The 16,651-nt window shown below is 38.3% G+C and overlaps 2 protein-coding genes across 4 annotated transcripts in view; one reads left to right on the forward strand and one right to left on the reverse strand.

The window, feature by feature from the left end:
* Positions 1–550: 550 nt before the first annotated feature.
* Positions 551–5,666, reverse strand: FBXO48 (F-box protein 48). Of its 2 annotated transcripts, none has more exons than XM_030310736.1 (3): positions 5,578–5,666; positions 3,171–3,512; positions 551–2,691 (listed from the first exon to the last, which is right to left on the reverse strand). In XM_030310736.1, the coding sequence occupies exons 2-3, from the start codon at positions 3,474–3,476 to the stop codon at positions 2,530–2,532; spliced, it is 468 nt and encodes a 155-aa protein (XP_030166596.1). In that variant the 5' UTR covers positions 3,477–3,512; positions 5,578–5,666; the 3' UTR covers positions 551–2,529. The 2 variants fall into 2 exon arrangements, with proteins under 2 accessions (XP_030166596.1, XP_030166597.1); XM_030310737.1 differs by lacking the exon at positions 5,578–5,666 and adding an exon at positions 4,790–5,510.
* Positions 5,667–5,837: 171 nt separating this feature from the next.
* Positions 5,838–16,651, forward strand: part of APLF (aprataxin and PNKP like factor) — a 96,400-nt gene continuing 85,586 nt past the window's right edge. Inside the window, exon 1 of one of the 2 annotated variants that reach the window (XM_030310735.1) lies at positions 5,838–6,204. In XM_030310735.1, the coding sequence (XP_030166595.1) occupies positions 6,109–6,204 (96 nt within the window). In that variant the 5' untranslated portion in view covers positions 5,838–6,108. The remainder of the gene's footprint in view (positions 6,205–16,651) is intronic. The other variant, XM_030310734.2, reaches the window with a different exon arrangement.

Consider the following 16,651-nt stretch of genomic DNA (forward strand, 5'->3'; position numbering starts at 1 on the left):
TAGGGTATATTTTTCAAATTAGGCTTTTATATACTTGAGTATTCTAAGATCTGAAGTTTATATTCATATAGATTTTTACTGATGATTATGTCCTGGCTTAAGTAAGATTGTGTTATAAGCTAGAAGCAACTAAAGAAAAACTTCTAAATTAAAAAAAATATATATTAGATCTTGAACTGATTAAATAATAAACAACTAGAAACTCAATATTCTATTCCAATAATCTTGCCTTTTTTACAAACTGTGTATATGTAACATGTTATTTTATCTATGAGTAAGAGTATGTCTTCTCTCCATTCTACTCCACCCACTCATGTTCTCAGATGCTAATGGCTCGGTCTGATAAATGTACAGTTCATTCTAAGACCATACCATAAAAGTTATCATTAAGTTTCCAAACTTTACTTTCTGTGTAGACTGTGATCATAGCTTATAGCTTATTATATAAAAAATTATTTTAATGTTACGGTACTAAAAACAACTAGATTGTTCATATAGCTTGCAAAGTATTACTGAAAACTCACTGGAGTGACCCAATAATTACAGTAAGTGATATTTTTGGGTTAAGTTTATTTTCAAGTGTTTATTCAAAAACATAAAAGAAAACATTTCTATTTCCTTATTTTTCCCTTATAGCTTTTGAGAAGACTAAAACAATCATTCATATATTAGCATTAATAGTAAGCATCCCATCTATCTTACAGGTTTACATTGCATTTCAATACAGTTTTGTCCACTAATGATAATGTAAATTATTTTTATTATACATTCTGGGTAGGGTTAAAATAAATAACATAGGAATAATTTAACAAATCATTAGGGAAAAGCTACTATATTCCAGGTTTTGAGAACACATAAATAAATAAATGGTCCCTGCCTTTAAGAAGCTCACAGTCCTGGGGTGACTGGGTGGCTCAGTCAGTTGAGGATCTGACTCTTGATTTTGGCTCAGGTCATGATCTCACAGTTCATGAGATAGGGCCCCGCATTTGGCTTTGAGCTGACGGCATGGAGCCTGTTTGGGATTGTGTCTCTACCTCTCTCTCTCAAAATAAATAAACTAGGAAAAAAGAAAAAAAAAAAAAAGAATCTCATAGTCCAAAGCGGCAGTGGGGGCAAGGGGGACAGACAAATAAGACTGACAATTTAATGTAGTAGACAGCTTTGAGAATGGTATGTACAAAGAACTATGGGAACCTTACTTAACGAGGGCCACTTAATCCAGAATGGTGTAATCTAGGGATGGTTTCCAGGTCCAGAGAATAAGTTTTACAAAAGAGTTTGCCAAGAAGAGAGTTAATGGTGGCTGAAAGGTATTCCTCTAAAAGGGATTGTCAACTAGTCCTAGAGAATGATGCCTGGTCTTTAAGGTTCCTTCCAACAGATCCTCACCTGCTTGATCCAACACAAGGAATCTGCATAGAGTAAGGCATCTTTCCAATATTGTGCCTATTTGTTAAATACTGGTTTCCCGGATTCTTATTTTTTGTGCCACAGAGCACAATTTAAGAAGAAAATGCCATACTGACTAAAATGTTTCACAGACACTTTTTACTATGGTGTTGACCACAGATTCAGAATGAACAATCTGGTATAGTGAGTACTATACCATCTACTTTTAAGAAAAAGAAAAACAAAAGTTAAAGATTCCTGGAAAGCTATAAATTTAAACAAGTCAGGTATATAGCGTACTCTAAAATAATACAGTTCTTCTCCTCCCCCCCTTTTTTTTTTTTTTCATGTTTTCTTTTCTTTTAAATGTGGGGAAAACAAAAAGGATCTAAGTCCCTTGCCTTGGTTATCTACAAGTAGCACACTAGGTGGTGCTGTAAGGCTGTTAGAAAGCGTTTGCCAAGAAAAACAGTGTGGCGGTGCTGATGGCTGTCCCTGAGAGCAGTTCCAGGTCTGTAGGCAAGTAATGGGTATCATGATCTCACAAGTTTCAGCCTTCCAGTCAGATTAATTTTAAACTAAATCACAAGTTTAGCACATTTTAAAATGGGCTCAGTGTTTCACAATTCAATCTGATGCCACTGAAATGGACATTTCAAAGTTATCAAAATATACATTATATTCTACATTTCAACATGTTACTATTAATTTCATTTTAGGTAGTCTTCCTAATTATATCTACTTCTAGTTATAAGCCTAGTTATGTCTACTACTTAATGAATCACTAATCAGTTTCTTCATATGGTTTCCTGAATTTTTGAATTACCATTAAGCAGGAAATACCAATCAAACTCGTTTGTCATTAGAGTACTGCAATATACTAATATAAATACATGAAGCAATACATTTAAAACACTCTATCAGTATAGTATTTCTTACATAAATAACATATCATGATTTTTCTGCATTACAGTAAAGCCAGAATTTTTATGAAAGTGCAGAATAAAAACAAAGCTGGACTTTTATAATATTTTCTTTTGAATGTTAAACATTAAAAAGGTGAACAAAAAAACAAACCTAAGAGTCATTTTAGTTTTAAACTCTCAAAGTTACAAGATGTGTTTGTAATTTTTCAGCTTATCTTTCCAGTTCTGCTTCTAGAATTTCCCCCCATGTATCTACATCCATTGGGTACATGATTTTTTCTGGTAGGCTAAGAGGAGAACATATGTTGCTGTATCTGCCACTTAGCCATTCATGTTTCACTTTACTCTTCTGGTAATTCCTCAGTAGTATTACCTGAAAGAGGTAAATCATCATTGTTAAAAAATGGAGTAGGTGGTTGGTCAGTGAGTTTGTTTAAAACTAGAGAAGCTGAATGACAGGGCTGAAAAGAAGATTAAATATTTACTTTGATATACACATCTACTATTACATTTGTGGTAAGCATATGTGCGTGGGTTAGGGGTGGGTGTGGGTGTACGTATATGTGTATACACACAGAGTGAGCCACAGAGTTTGCTGTGAGTTGTGGAAAAGGTGGAATGAAGTAGCTAACAGAGGAATATGCCTGAATTTAGTATTTAAAAAACGTAAAAGGATGGATGGGATGATGTGGTTTGCAGGAAAATACTAATTCAACTTCAAGGCCAAAAGCCAACACACTCTGTATGTCACTCTGTATATGAAATCCTACCTCCTCTGTGCAGAAGGCAGAGTTGGCTCAAACCTATCACCATATTGTCAAGCACACCACAGACTTCAAAGACTAAACTTACTCTCCAGGAATATCCACTTTCTAGATCATCGTCTACTTCTCTTTGGCACACAGCTCTTAAGGTCAAGCAATGAGGTTTCCATAAGGAGTCACTGTTTCTTACTGTGTAATTCCAGCTCCTGCAAGTTATGGAAGCCCTGCACAAACTCCGAATGTCCAGCTGACTGAAAATTTTAAAAGTGACTTCTGGAGGCAACAGTTCAACAAAGGTCTTTTGACTCTCTTTCTTTTCCTTCTCAGCATCCACAGAATTCAATTTTATGCCAGAAACTCTTGAATTATTGTTCCTCTTGAGGCTTTTCTGCATAGCTTGATGTTTTAGCAAATTATCCACATATGTAACCTAAAAGGCAAAGTTTAAACACGCTCAGTCTCTTCAGATCAGACTATAGAACCTACTCTGAGCCAGATATTTTTTGGGTATGATTACAAGAACCTTAACTTTCATGACTTGAGGTTTTCAATCTGTAAAATGGGGCCAATGATGCTCCTTTCCTGTGTGTTCTTACAAGGATTAACAGGGATAATGTGTAAACCATCTAGCTTCACCTAAATTGCACATAGGAGACACTCAACACATGTTACTTCCCTTTAAAAAAATTTTTTTTTTAATTTTTTAGAGAGAGAGAGAAAACAGAGTGTGAGCAGGGGAGGGGCAGAGAGAGAGGGAGACACAGAATCAGAAGTAGGCTCCAGGCTCTGAGCTGCCAGCATATAGCCCGATGTGGGGCTTGAACCCACAAACCAGGAGATCATGACCTGAGCCGAAGTTGTACGCTTAACCGACTGAGCCATGCAGGCGCTCCCTACTTCTCTTCTTTTTAAATGTTTTTGGTAAATGGGTTTGTTTCTAAACATTTATGTTTCTGCTCCCAAAGAACATTATCTAAAAAAGTGAAATGATACCTCACAAACTATACTTTGAGTTTAGTAGTAGAAATAACTATTGTGGGAACACGTTTGATTCCACGCATTTGCTGAAAATACTTTTGAAAATGTGTATGGTTCAATCTCTTGAACTCCTAAATACTTGTCTGTGGGAATTGATGCCTTGTCATTAAGTTCTTCATCTACAGTTTGTGATTTAACCACAACCCTGATGGACTTTTGTAGTTTATATGATAATTGTTATCTACTTGTACCTAATGGGTAGGTGCTCACAGTTGACACAGTGGAAAAGAGGTTGAAGTCCAGGTTATAACAACACAAAGCCTCAAATTTTCAATTCAGTTATTAGATCAGTGTTTTAGAAATGGCCTCTTGAAGGTATCCTACATGCATAATTATGAATGAAGAACACTAGGTATTGAGGCCATAAAGCAACAGTAACCAGCAATTATAAACAATGTTTATAACTCAGTTAGGTATAGCATATAATTACAGACTGAAAGTCCAGTTTCGGCTAATTTACCTAAAGTGCATGGTCTAGGCTCCAAAATCAGTTGAAAGCATGAGCTATTTTTGCATATAAAGACAGCTCAGATTACTCAAAATCAGTTTACTCCATGTTGCACTTCCTTTTATAATGGGGGGGGGGTGGGTTACAGTGCAGGAAGAAGGGTTTGCTAAATACTTCTTTTAACTCAGCTAATGATTCCCCTTTCTAAACATGCTACTTACCTATGTTTCTGCACTTCTCAAGGCCACAATTGCTCCCATTCGTTTGATTGTTTATGATCCAAATTAGCTATAGTAAGAATTTTGATGTCTGTGTTCAACAGACATTAGGACTTCCTCTCGAAGTTTTGGGGAAGTAAGAAAGCAAACTGATAGAAACAAGTTCATGAGTCAAGAGCAAATTTTTATCAGGAGCTCGTCTCTCTCAATATCAATACAAACTAAAGCCGAACTACTGTATTTCTGGGGGAAAAAAAATCTCACATTAATGTGGAGAACGTTACTGTTGCATTTAAACATTTGTTACTTCTCCCAGAATCTCATTGGGGAATAAAACGCGTCCTCTCGTTACAGTTCTTTCCCAGGAGGCAAACGAATTTTTGAGTTTAACAGCTGGGGGGTGCCTCGGTGAGGTTCCTAAATTCCCGCTAGGCATCTTCTTCTAAGGCCAGTTTTGCCTGGATACCTGGAAAACTATCCCTCTTCTGCCCATTCTTTATGAACCAAACTTTGCTGAATTATCTCTCGAGTTAGGGAAGAGCTCGCCCCCCCTTTCAGGTGTCACAGGAAGGGAGGGCTCGAGAGGCGGCGCAGACACACCCCGCAGGTAACTCCACATCCCATCTGAGTGCCCTCCTTGAGGATCTCGCGCAGTCTGCAGCTGCCCGAGTCCAAAGAACACGGAGCAATGACAAAAAAGCGACAATAACAACCGTCAGCACTGACTGTCACCGCAGCTCCAGGGGACTGAGCTGAGGCTGCGTCGTCCAGACGTCAACGGGAACTCCTACCTCCAGGGCCGCGGTCGCTTCTCCGGCAAATTAAATCCTCCGGAATTCGAATCCTTCGCCATAGTCCCTCCAGTTCCGCCCACTGTAGTCCCGCCTTGCTGACTCGGACTTCGCACAGGCGTAGAGAGGAGCGCGCGTTGCCTTTTGGGAGTGGTAGTTTTATCTGGGCGTCTCAACTCAGCAAGAGAGGAGAAGGAGGGCGCCACGGACTACAAGCCCGACATCCCCTGTGACGGGTGGGCGGTGAGAAAGCGGGGTGGTGGGGTGGTTAGCCGGGGCTTTTAAAAAATAATTTTGAGGCGGAGTGTTGGAGGAATCCCGGAGCGCGTCACTGGCCGGAGAGGAGAGGCGGGGCTCCTGCTGCGGCGCCAGAGCTCCTGCCGTGCCAGGCCTGGACACCCCCGAGCGGAGCTTGTGCTCCCCCTCCCCCTGCATTTTTCCGATGGCCTGCCTAGGCCCTGTGCGTGTCCATGGAAGGCGGAAACGGCTGCGGGGACCGTCTCCTTGCCAAGGGGTGTAGTCTTCGCCGCCATGTCCGGGGGCTTCGAGCTGCAACCGCAGGACGGCGGCCCCCGGGTGGCCCTGGCGCCCGGGGAGACGGTGATCGGCCGCGGGCCGCTGCTGCGAGTAAGTGTGGCAGGGGGCTCGGCCGGGCCCGGAGAGCCGTGCGAGGTCCTGGCTGTCTCCTGAAGCCCCGTTTCTGGCTTCCCTACCACCCGGCCCTGCCTGTCTGGATTTTAGAAGCTAGGGAGCAGCACGGTTTTCAGTCAACTTTAAACAGCTCACAAACGTTTTATAGTGGTGCCCTTAATAAGCACTGATTTGTATGATCATTATAATCTTATCCGGGGGTCAGCAAACTATGGCCCTGGGTCCAAATCCAGGCTGTTTTTGTATGGAGCCATGTACTAAGGATGGTTCTTAAGTTTTAAAATGTGAAATGTAAACAAGCAAACAAAAAACCCTTTTAGAAAAGCCTTTTAGAAAGAACAGTTGGCCTAAGAGTTGAGGATATTGCCTCTTGGCCTGACAAGCCACAGTATTTACAGTAGAATTTGGCCCTTTACAGGAAAAGTTTGCCAACCCCTGATTTTCTCTTTCCTAGAATGATTTCTTTTAAGCTTTTGGCCTCTTGTGGGACTGTATGGGCCTTACTTTTATGGAATAGTCTTTTTCAGTAATATCAGCAGCTAACTCTTAAAGTAGAGTGTAGTGTTCCGGACATTGATCTAAGGACTTTACATGCCCCAACTTTTTAATCACTTCAAAATCCTAGGAATTAGGTGCTCTTATTATCTTCATTGTTCAGAAGAGAAAATTGAGCCATAGAGCGGTTATTTAAAGGGTGCAAATAAGCTTTTGGACATGTAGTGCCACTAAGCTATATATTCTCCACCCTCTTTGGGATGTTTAGGAGTTAGGAAATTTTCCTGTTGCATTCTTAAATTTTATAGATCTCTACCTAAAACAGATATATTATTTTTGTAACATTCAGCATATTTTGTTTAGTGCCCACTTTGCGCAGCACCTTTGCAGACGGTAGCACTGTGGGGTTACAAAGATGAATGAGATATAGGTCTCTGCCCTCTAGGAGTTTTCTCTTGGCCTCTGGAGACAAACCTGTGTCAGTGAGCTAATGCCAGCCAGTGAGGAGTGTGGACTGTTATCCTGGCTAGCCTCCAGTGTCTACATGGAACCATTGATATTATTAGCCTTAGGCTCCTTCTTGGCGCAGGAAAAGGAGTGGTACTTGGGGGTTCTGACGCAGAGGTCAGTCCTAATCGATGTGTATGTGTGTGTATACATATATGGATATGCAGTAAGGTTATTGAGACAGTTGAAGTTCACCTGGTATTTATTTTTTTTACTGGACAAGTAATTACTTAAATGTTTAAATAACATTGCTACTTTCCCCCATAGTTTGTTAGTTTACACAAACATTTGAATTTGAGAAAACTACCTGAGAGATTTGTTTCCTTCTTCCCTCCCTTCCTCCTTTCTCCATATATATTTAAATATATGTGTGTGTGTATACATATATATACATATGTGTGTGTCTATATATATATATATATATATATATATATATATATGAAATTTAACAGAGTATGTGCTTCATCTAGAAACCTTATGTCTGTTCACAAGTGAATTTTGATTTGCTTAACAAATTGTATCACCAATACAGAGTACTGTGTTTCTGGTTAAGGGTCGATGAATTTTAGGCCTGTGTTTTATAAACATGGCAACAGGTTGCAGACTCTCTCATTACTTGTAGCTTGATCTTTGTGTTACAGGCTTGCTGGTGTGAGATGAGCCTACTTGGTTCCTGTCTTCAAATAGTAAGGAGTAGAAAGTTAGTCTATCTGTTCAGAATTTTGCTTCTCCTTTTCGAATAATCATTCTGTGATGACATTCTCTTGCCAAGTTTGGCAGATATTAGAAGTGGTTATGAACAGTGTCCTAAGTGTGTTAAAGGAAAAATTTGAAGAACAAATCAGCTTGTGTTTTTTTAAAGATATTTTCTTTGCAGTGGTTAAAACTCAACATGAAGGTGCTATTTCAAACAGCAATTATTCCAGTGATGCTTTTTTTTGTAGTGTGAGAGAGCAAAGACTTACTTGAAGTGGGAAAACTCAGGATGTTCATTGTAAATTACTCATAATGTGATTATTAATCATTAATACTTAATGATTAATAATGATTTTTGAACTCATTTAACAGGTTATGTTTTTTTGGAGCCAAGTTTCACAAGTGTTCATGGCCACACAAACATAAAGGTTTTTAATTCCAATGTGTAAAATGGGCTTGGTGGTGAAACAAATTGATGAGAATGCCTTTGTCTTTACAGTGGCAGGAGAGCACATATAGAGACCACTTATAGCTAACAGAGTACAGTGAAATTTAATGTTCTTGTGCCATTTACTTTAGTGGGAGTCATCAGGGAACCTGAGGTCTTGGTTACTTTACCAGGTTGTAATTGTGTTTTATGATCCATACCAGTTAAAGGTTTTACACCAAGATGAATCTCCATGGAATTATACTGGCTGAAGTCAGCCAATCCCAAAGGTTACATATTGTATGAATTCGTTTACATAACATTATTGCAATGACAAAATTGTAAACATGGAGAACAGATTAGTGGTTGCCAGGAGTTAAAAGAAGTGGAGAGGGGAGAAGAAGGAGACTGGTATGGCTATAACACAGCAACATGAGGATTTGTGTGGTGGTGGAAATATTCTGTATCTTGACTGTATCAATATTAGTATCCTGTTGTGATACTGTACTATAGTGTTACAAGATGTTACTGCTGGGCAAACTGGGGATATGGTACAAGAGATCTTTGTGTATTATATCTTCCAACTATATGTGAAACTATAATTTATCTTAAGTAAAAAATTTAACTTTAGTTAAGGTTTTACAGTATAGCATCTCAAGAGTACCTTTAGGCCAAATTATTTGCTTTACGGTTTTTCTCTAATTAAAGCTGATTATATATGCTTTTTAAAAAGCTGATTATACTCTTAAATGAAAATCACTGTTTTTGATTTCAAATTTCCCTTTTTCTGTTTTGATGGGGATTATATGACACATTCGTTTCTAATCTGTTTCCTCCAAGGAAAAAGGACAATGCCAGTTATCTAGTGAGTCTTCCTAACGGCAGGTGTAATAGAAGCTACTGCTTTAATTGAAAAGAGAAGAGGCCCTTGGTTGTGGGTGGGGATAGTCATGAGCTCTAATGTAGACCTTCCCTGGTATCAGTTCACCATTTCTAAGAATGCTATAAGTGTCCTACAAAGTTTATACAAAAGTAGCCAGTAACCACTCCCTGGCCTGGCAACTCTGTATTGTTTGTGCCTTTTGCAGAATCTCACTGGCCTTTCTGGAACCTAGTCCTATCTGGTCCCTAGGGATGTGCCAAGCACTCCTAGCTGCTGGGTATCCCCTCCATCTCCTGCACCTTTTTAGTCTAGTACAGTGTCTGGCACATAGTAGGCCTTCAAAGGACATGATCTCTTCCTTTTCTGTGTCTCTGCTTCTCATTCTTCCAACCCTCAAAAAGAGCCTACTTGTAACTTAGGTTTGAAAAGGATATAGAATTTTGCAGTGAATTTAAGCATAACAAAGAAGCAACTGCTAAAGCTTTCAGAGCAACATTCATGATGGATTGAATGTTAGCATTTTTTTCTATTCCATTTCCTATTTAATTTTCATTTAGTGAATTCAGAAAATAGTTCAATATATACTGTAGTCAGAATGGAAGGATGAAAGAGAAACAAGTCATTACTCTCAAGAAACTTAGTTTCCTAGGTATGAGAGTCAGAGAAACAAGTAACTAAATAGCATTTGCAACCTCAAATGGGAACTGGAACCAGGCAGGCACCTGAGTGAATGAAATGGGACTGTGTAGGAAAAACAGCGCAAGGATGATGGTAAATAAATCACAGCAGTGTCACAGATGACAGCTGCCTTAGTGTTGGGAAGGCCACAAGGAAAATGACCTGTAATGTGGTCCCCACCACTCACCCCCATGTCCACCTGGTAACAAAGTCCTATGGTTATTTTCAAGATTAGTAAGAAACATGAAAAAAAAAAAAGGAGAGTAGTAAGAAATCTGGATTTTTAGATATAACCCCCAACTTCTGAAAGGTCACATTTAATTAAAAATTTTGTTTCAGTACTATGAGCCAAACAGAAAAGGATGTTACATGATACAGAGAGGTATAGGAAGGAACCCACAGTTAAGATGAGGGGTTAGGGAAGGCTTCCTGACTCAGTGACATTGAGTTGACTTTGGAGTGTCAGAACAGTTAGCTGTTTGGTAGGTGGAGAGTGGGTGGTAGAGAGGGAAAGGCCCTTCAGGCTCAGTGTATGTATGATTTCCCGGGTCCGAGACAGAAAGTGTATGACCGATTGGATAATTGGGTAAGTGTTGACCAGGCTTGTGGGATAATCACATTACATCACTGATCCCCTTTTAACTTTTATGGACTTTGCTTTTACAGTATTTATTTTTCTTCTTTAAAATAGGCTTTATTTTTTCAGTAGTCTTAGGTTCATGGCAGAATTGAGTACAAAATACAGAGAGTTTTCATCTCTGTTCCTCACCCCACCTTTCTTCACTGTCGATATCTTGCACCACACTGGTATATCCAATGAACCTATATTGACTTGTCATTATCATTCAAAGTCCATGGTTTAGCACTAAGCTTCACTCCTGGTGCACATTGTGTGGGTTTTGACAAATGTGTAATGACACATATCAGGTATTGTAGTATTACACAGAATAGTTTCACTGCCTTAAAAATCCTCTATGCTCTTTCTGTTCTTTCTTCCTTTCCCAACCCCTTGCAACCTACCGAACTTTTTACTGTCTCCATAATTTACCTTTTCCAGCATATCATATAGTTGGAATTATACAGTATGTAAATATAGACTTTTTTAGGCTGACTTCTTTCACTTAGTAATGGTATTTAAGGTTCCTCCATGTCTTCTCATGGCTTTTTAATGATGGGTAATATTGCAATATCTGAATGTTCCACAGTTTATCCATTTACCTGCTGAAGGATATCTTGGTTACTTCCAAGTTGTGGCGGTTATGAATAAAGCTGTTACAACCATCCATGTGCAAGTTTTTATGTAGACATAAGTTTTCAGTTCATTTGGGTAAATACCAAGGAGCTCAATTTCTGGACCATATGTTAAGAGTGTGTTTAGTTTTGTAAAAAGCTGCCAACTGTCTTTCAATGTGGCTGTACCATTTTGCATCCCCACCATCCATGAATGATTTCCTGTTGTTCCGCAACTTCACCAGCATTTGGTGTTCTCAGTGTTTTGGGTTTTGGACATTATAATAGGTGCATAGTGAATTACTTTTCACATGTATGTATATTCCTGTATATTTTACATATATTTATTTCTAAATCAATCTCTCCAAATTATCTCCCACGTACTACTCAGCCTGAATATGCCATCTTCTCACATGCTTTTGTACCTCTCTCTATGTTCCTTCCACTGGTATTTTGATTCTTGTAGGTAGCATTTGGGTATCTGTATTTTTATTTACTTATTATTATTTTTTTAATGTTTTTTATTTTTGAGAGAGAGAGACAGAGTGTGAACTAGGAAGGGGCAGAGAGAGGGAGGCAGAATCTGAAGCAGGCTCCCACGGTGGGGCTCGAACTCACGAACCATGAGATCATGACCTGAGCCAAAGTCGGTTGCTTAACCGACTGAGCCACCCAGGCGTCCCTGGGTATCTGTATTTTTAAAAGCTCTGAAGATGATTCTGTTGTGAAATCAGAGTTGAAAACCACTTCTGGACACACTAAGAATGCTTGGCACAGAATAAGTCTTTTAAGAAATTTTTGCTGAACTGAATTTTATTGAGAAACTTTAATGTATCAAAGTCCCAAGTGGAGATTTCAACCCAGTTTTGTCTTCCTAAGCTCTGCTTATGTTTTTACTCATTATATTGTCTCTATTATGATGCCATCTATCACATCAATGGTGAGGATAATGTTCTTACGTTTGTATAGCATTCACTTCACAAGTAGCATTGCAAGCCAAGCAGGTTGGGTGAGTTGAAACCTCAGTGGCATTAAGTCAGCCCAGTTTTATCATATTGGCTGGCTATTCAGCAACCTTGAATTAGGAGCTCAGCAGGTATTGCATTTTACTTTTTAAAATCTAAGTGATCCATATTTCATCAGTATTGTGGATTAAATAGATAGTTGTGAGGTAACCTGATAGCCTAACTACTATTATACCATTGGTCTTATGGGAAAGTATTTCACAAGTTCAAAGACCATTTCACATCCAGTGTTTTAATAACCTTTTAAAGAGAGCTTACTGGAATCTCTCTAGAGAGCCTATATTTGTTTCCTCAAACTTGCCCTTTGTTAATATCAGAAAAATGAACTTCGGTACATTCCAAGTATGGTAATGTTAAACACCTTGTGTCAACTAACTTTTGCTCTTTTGAGGAATAAGATTGACTTATCTAATGTTTTGACAGAGTCTCAAGGTAGATTGAGCTCTGGGGAGTGCGTCTTGGATCTGGTAACTGGGAAGCACTCTAGATACGACACTTTTATGCTTCATCAACAGGTTTGTCAACAATGAGTCTGTTTAATTTGGGTCTTAATTTTAGGTTTTATGTACTTGCCACATACACACACAAAAGTTTGAGGAAGATATTTTATGCAAACTATGCCTAAAGTAGAGCCTATGCTTCTTTAGGTTTATGCATTTTCTCATGATATAGATTCAAATCTCCTACCAGATGGTTTTTTTTTTTAATTTTTCTCTACCATGGAAATTTGAATTTGCCTATTTTTTATTTGTCTGTTGTTAATAGAGCAAACTAGACAATCTTGTGTGAAAGCACTGTAAGTTATTAAGCATTGTACAAGAAAAATTTTATTACCTTACCCTTTGGTGTCTTCTGTAATTCATCTTGGAAAAAAGCAAATCTTGCCTCTTCTCTGTTCTTGTGTTTATAGGAGCCAGGCTACATGGGGATATTGTATTTACGAGATACATTATACTTGCCTGTGATATTCAGAAATTTCTGTAGGAAAACATTTTAAGAAAAATGGACTGTTGTTGGTTTTTTAGTAAATATATATAGGCAAAAATGAAAGGTACCAGTCTATTCTATTTCAGGGTCCAGTAACTTTTCTGCTTTTATTTTATTCAGGTTTGTTTTTTATTTTTAGAATTTTGGAAATAATAAACAAATAGGTCAGAGACCTTGAGTCAAAACATCCAAGCATTTCTGTTAGTAGCGTAAGAAAATCTTCATTCTGTTTGACTTCAGTAGATGTCAAAAATAAATATTTGTCAAACAACTCACAAACAATTCTTTTATGTTTTCATGTCTTTATCTTTTCTTCTAGCACAAACTTCATGTCTTAAAAATGAGACATGAAGACAAGGCGAAAGGACTTGTCCTTATCAGGAAACATTCAATTCAGAACCAGAAAATCAAAGAGAAGGGATCCACATTGTATCAATACAAAAGACAGAGTCCTGTCCCCATTCAAGAAACCGTATGAAGAATTCAAGTAAAAAACATTTGTTCTGTAGTGTCTGAAGAAGAATTTCTGTCATTTCAGCTGTTGTTAACAAAGGATAGGAGTGATTTCAGCATTACCCTGTAGCCTGCGTATGCTTCAGCTCCTGCTGTATGCTGTGCAGTTTTTTTAATTCTAAAAAAAATTCTTGTGCTTGAATGCACAGATTTGGTTAGCTTCTCTGTTTTCTACTATTCCTTCTCTGACTGGCTGAACATAAATAAATTTGTTATTAGATGTCCAGTATTGTTGAAGTAAAGGATATCATAATTGCTTTTGGCTGCAGGTAACCGAGATGTGACAAACCAAATTGATTTTTCTTTTGTAAGAGAATCTCAGGGACAGTCAGCCCGGGCTGTTGCAGATACTCAAGGAACCGGCTCTTCTGTGTTCCTCCTTGGTCATCCTTTGCACGTGATTCATGCCTGCAGTCGAGATGGCTGCTGTACTTTGAAGTGTCCCATTTAAGCAGGAAGAAAAGAGAAAGGCACAGGGCAAAAAAAGGTCCACTCCTTTCGAGCCTGTTCCTTGTTATCTTGAAGACAGTAATCTTTCCAGAAGCTCCACTGTTTTAAAATGGAGATTTTGTTGTTTTGTTCAGGAATGGTGAAGCCAACAGATCATGGATGATTGCCACTGAAAAGATAATTTATTACTCACAGTTCCCAAGAGAAAGAAAGGCACACCATGCCACGCAGGGCCACGTGAGATTGGTGGGAGGCAGAAGGCAGAGAGAGCTAGGGGAACTGCAGGAAAGCCTTTCTCACAACTTTCTTAGGAATGAATGGGCAAGGCAAGATAAACAGGTGTCGGGTGGTCTAGTTTTGAATAATTTTATGAGCTCTGAGCTGTATGGGCTGTCCCTAGTTGTCTGATGCCTAGTCCTGGGGTGATTAGCACAGCATAAGAGCCAGGTAAAACCATAGTCGGGGGTACAGACTTTAGATTGGTTATTTTGCATATGAAAGGTATACTTGCAGGTGAGTCATTTACTGTCTCTAAGAACCTGATAACCGTTGGGGTAGTCCTTCCTTAGTTCAAGGTGCCAGATATTAAAACATCAGATACGGAAACTAGAAAACGTCATTAATACACACCCTCCCTCTCATATCCTTTCCTAGAACTTGTCGTTTGGCTATCCATAGCTACGAGGAGTTCTGGGCATTTGGATATTTTTAAATGGGTACCTTGTTGGCCTAAACAAAAGGAGAGTAAATATTAGTATGGAAGAAGAAATGAATAGCTATTGATCAAGCGACTAGTAGCATCTGGCGTACAATGTCACATGTGAAGAACTGGCATCTGAAAGCATAGGTGTAGTTTGGGGCTGCCAAGCTGGTTAGCTGGTGGAACGTGCGTCTCTTGGATCTCAGGGTTATGATTTCGAGCCCCACATTGGGTATAGAGATTACTTAAAATAATATCTAAAAAAAAATTAAAATCTTAAAAAAGGTGTGCCTCAAATCATAAGTTGCAAATTCAAATGCCTGCAGAGGCCAGGCATACACTAAAGAGTGAAAGGTGTTCAGTGGGAGATTGTAGGGGTGCTGAGCACTGTGGTGAGATTGAGGGTACATATACTTTTCAAAACTTGAGAGAAAAAACAGCCTGAATGATTTGTAGCCAATCGGCAACCAGTTTGTGGTACCCAGTCTCAAGCGAGGAAGTTAGAAAAATTTACTATAGAAAGAGTCTTATTAATTTTACTGAGATGACTGTAAATAAATTTTACTGAGATGGTGTATTTATGTCATTTAGCAATCATATACTACATTTTCTAGGTAATTTGATAATAAACCTTTTAGGCACCAACATATTTGAAATTTTAACTATTTTTCCCTCAACTTTTCATTTTGAACGATTTCAGACCTGCAGAAAAAGTTGAAAGAATAGTACAATGAACACTTAATATGTCTTTAGCAGATTAATTAATGGTAACATTTTGCCACATTTTCTTTATCTCATACACACACATATATATATATATATATATTTGTTTTTTTCTCATATATGTATTGTTTTCTGAACCCTTCTGAAGGTACATTGTATGGATTTTGGCTCTTCATCCTTAAATATGTCAACATGTATCACCTAAGAGCAAGAACATTTTTATATAAAATGTATATATACATACATAAATATATATAAACTGTTATGTACATACATATAAACTTACCACACTTGAGAAATTTATAATTGTACAGTAAATTTTAATGGTCCTATATTTAATTTTACACAACTTTTCCAATAATGTCCATTTTTAGCATTTAAAAAAATTAGGATCCAAACGTTATCTTCTTTAATCTAGAACTATTCTGTCTTTCATGGCATTCATGTTTTTAGGAGTCCAGGCCAGTTGTTTTAAAGAAGGCCCACAATTTTGATTGTCTGATTGTTTCTATATAATAGGATTCAGGTTAAACATTTTGGGCAAGAATATTACATATTCGATGTGAAATTGAAGCAGCTTATCACAAGGCCCAGCTAGGAGTTTGTGCTGTTGTTGGCGATGTTGGGTGGTCACTTGGGAAAGGTGGTGTCTATCAGACTTCCCCAAAAAAGACACAGTTCCCTTTGTGAGTAATCTGTGCAATGATGCTTTGAGACTTCAGGAATATTCTTTTTCTCATCAAGCTTTCACCTGAAAGTTAACATCCACTGGTCTGTTACTGAGTCAATTATTATATTTGTAGTTGCAAAATAGTGATTTTTCTGGTTCGATCATTTCTTCTTCATTAGCTGGGATTCTTTTATGAAGAAGGGCTTTTCCTCCCAGCCCTAGCCCCAGGCCCTTTTTTTGAGTTCATTGTGAACTCATGGATTATTTTTGTATTCAGTGTTTGTATTCCATTGTTACCATTATTCCTATTGATGCCCAAATTGTTTCCAGTTTTGCTGGACCACTGAACTGCTGGATGTGAGATGTGTTTTATTTCCCACTCAAGGCATAACTATTTCTGAGAGTGATATTATCTGTGCCCCACCACCCCTAGGTTCTC

Source organism: Lynx canadensis, chromosome A3, assembly GCF_007474595.2.
Source record: "Lynx canadensis isolate LIC74 chromosome A3, mLynCan4.pri.v2, whole genome shotgun sequence".
Taxonomy (NCBI): Eukaryota; Metazoa; Chordata; class Mammalia; order Carnivora; family Felidae; genus Lynx; species Lynx canadensis.

Coding starts and splice junctions, on each gene's coding strand:
- FBXO48 (XM_030310736.1), bottom strand. CDS start 3,476: ATGCAGAAAAGCCTCAAGAGGAACAATAATTCAAGAGTTTCTGGCATA. Junction 2,692..3,170: donor AAAGTGGATATTCCTGGAGA/GTAAGTTTAGTC, acceptor TACCTCTTTCAG/GTAATACTACTGAGGAATTA.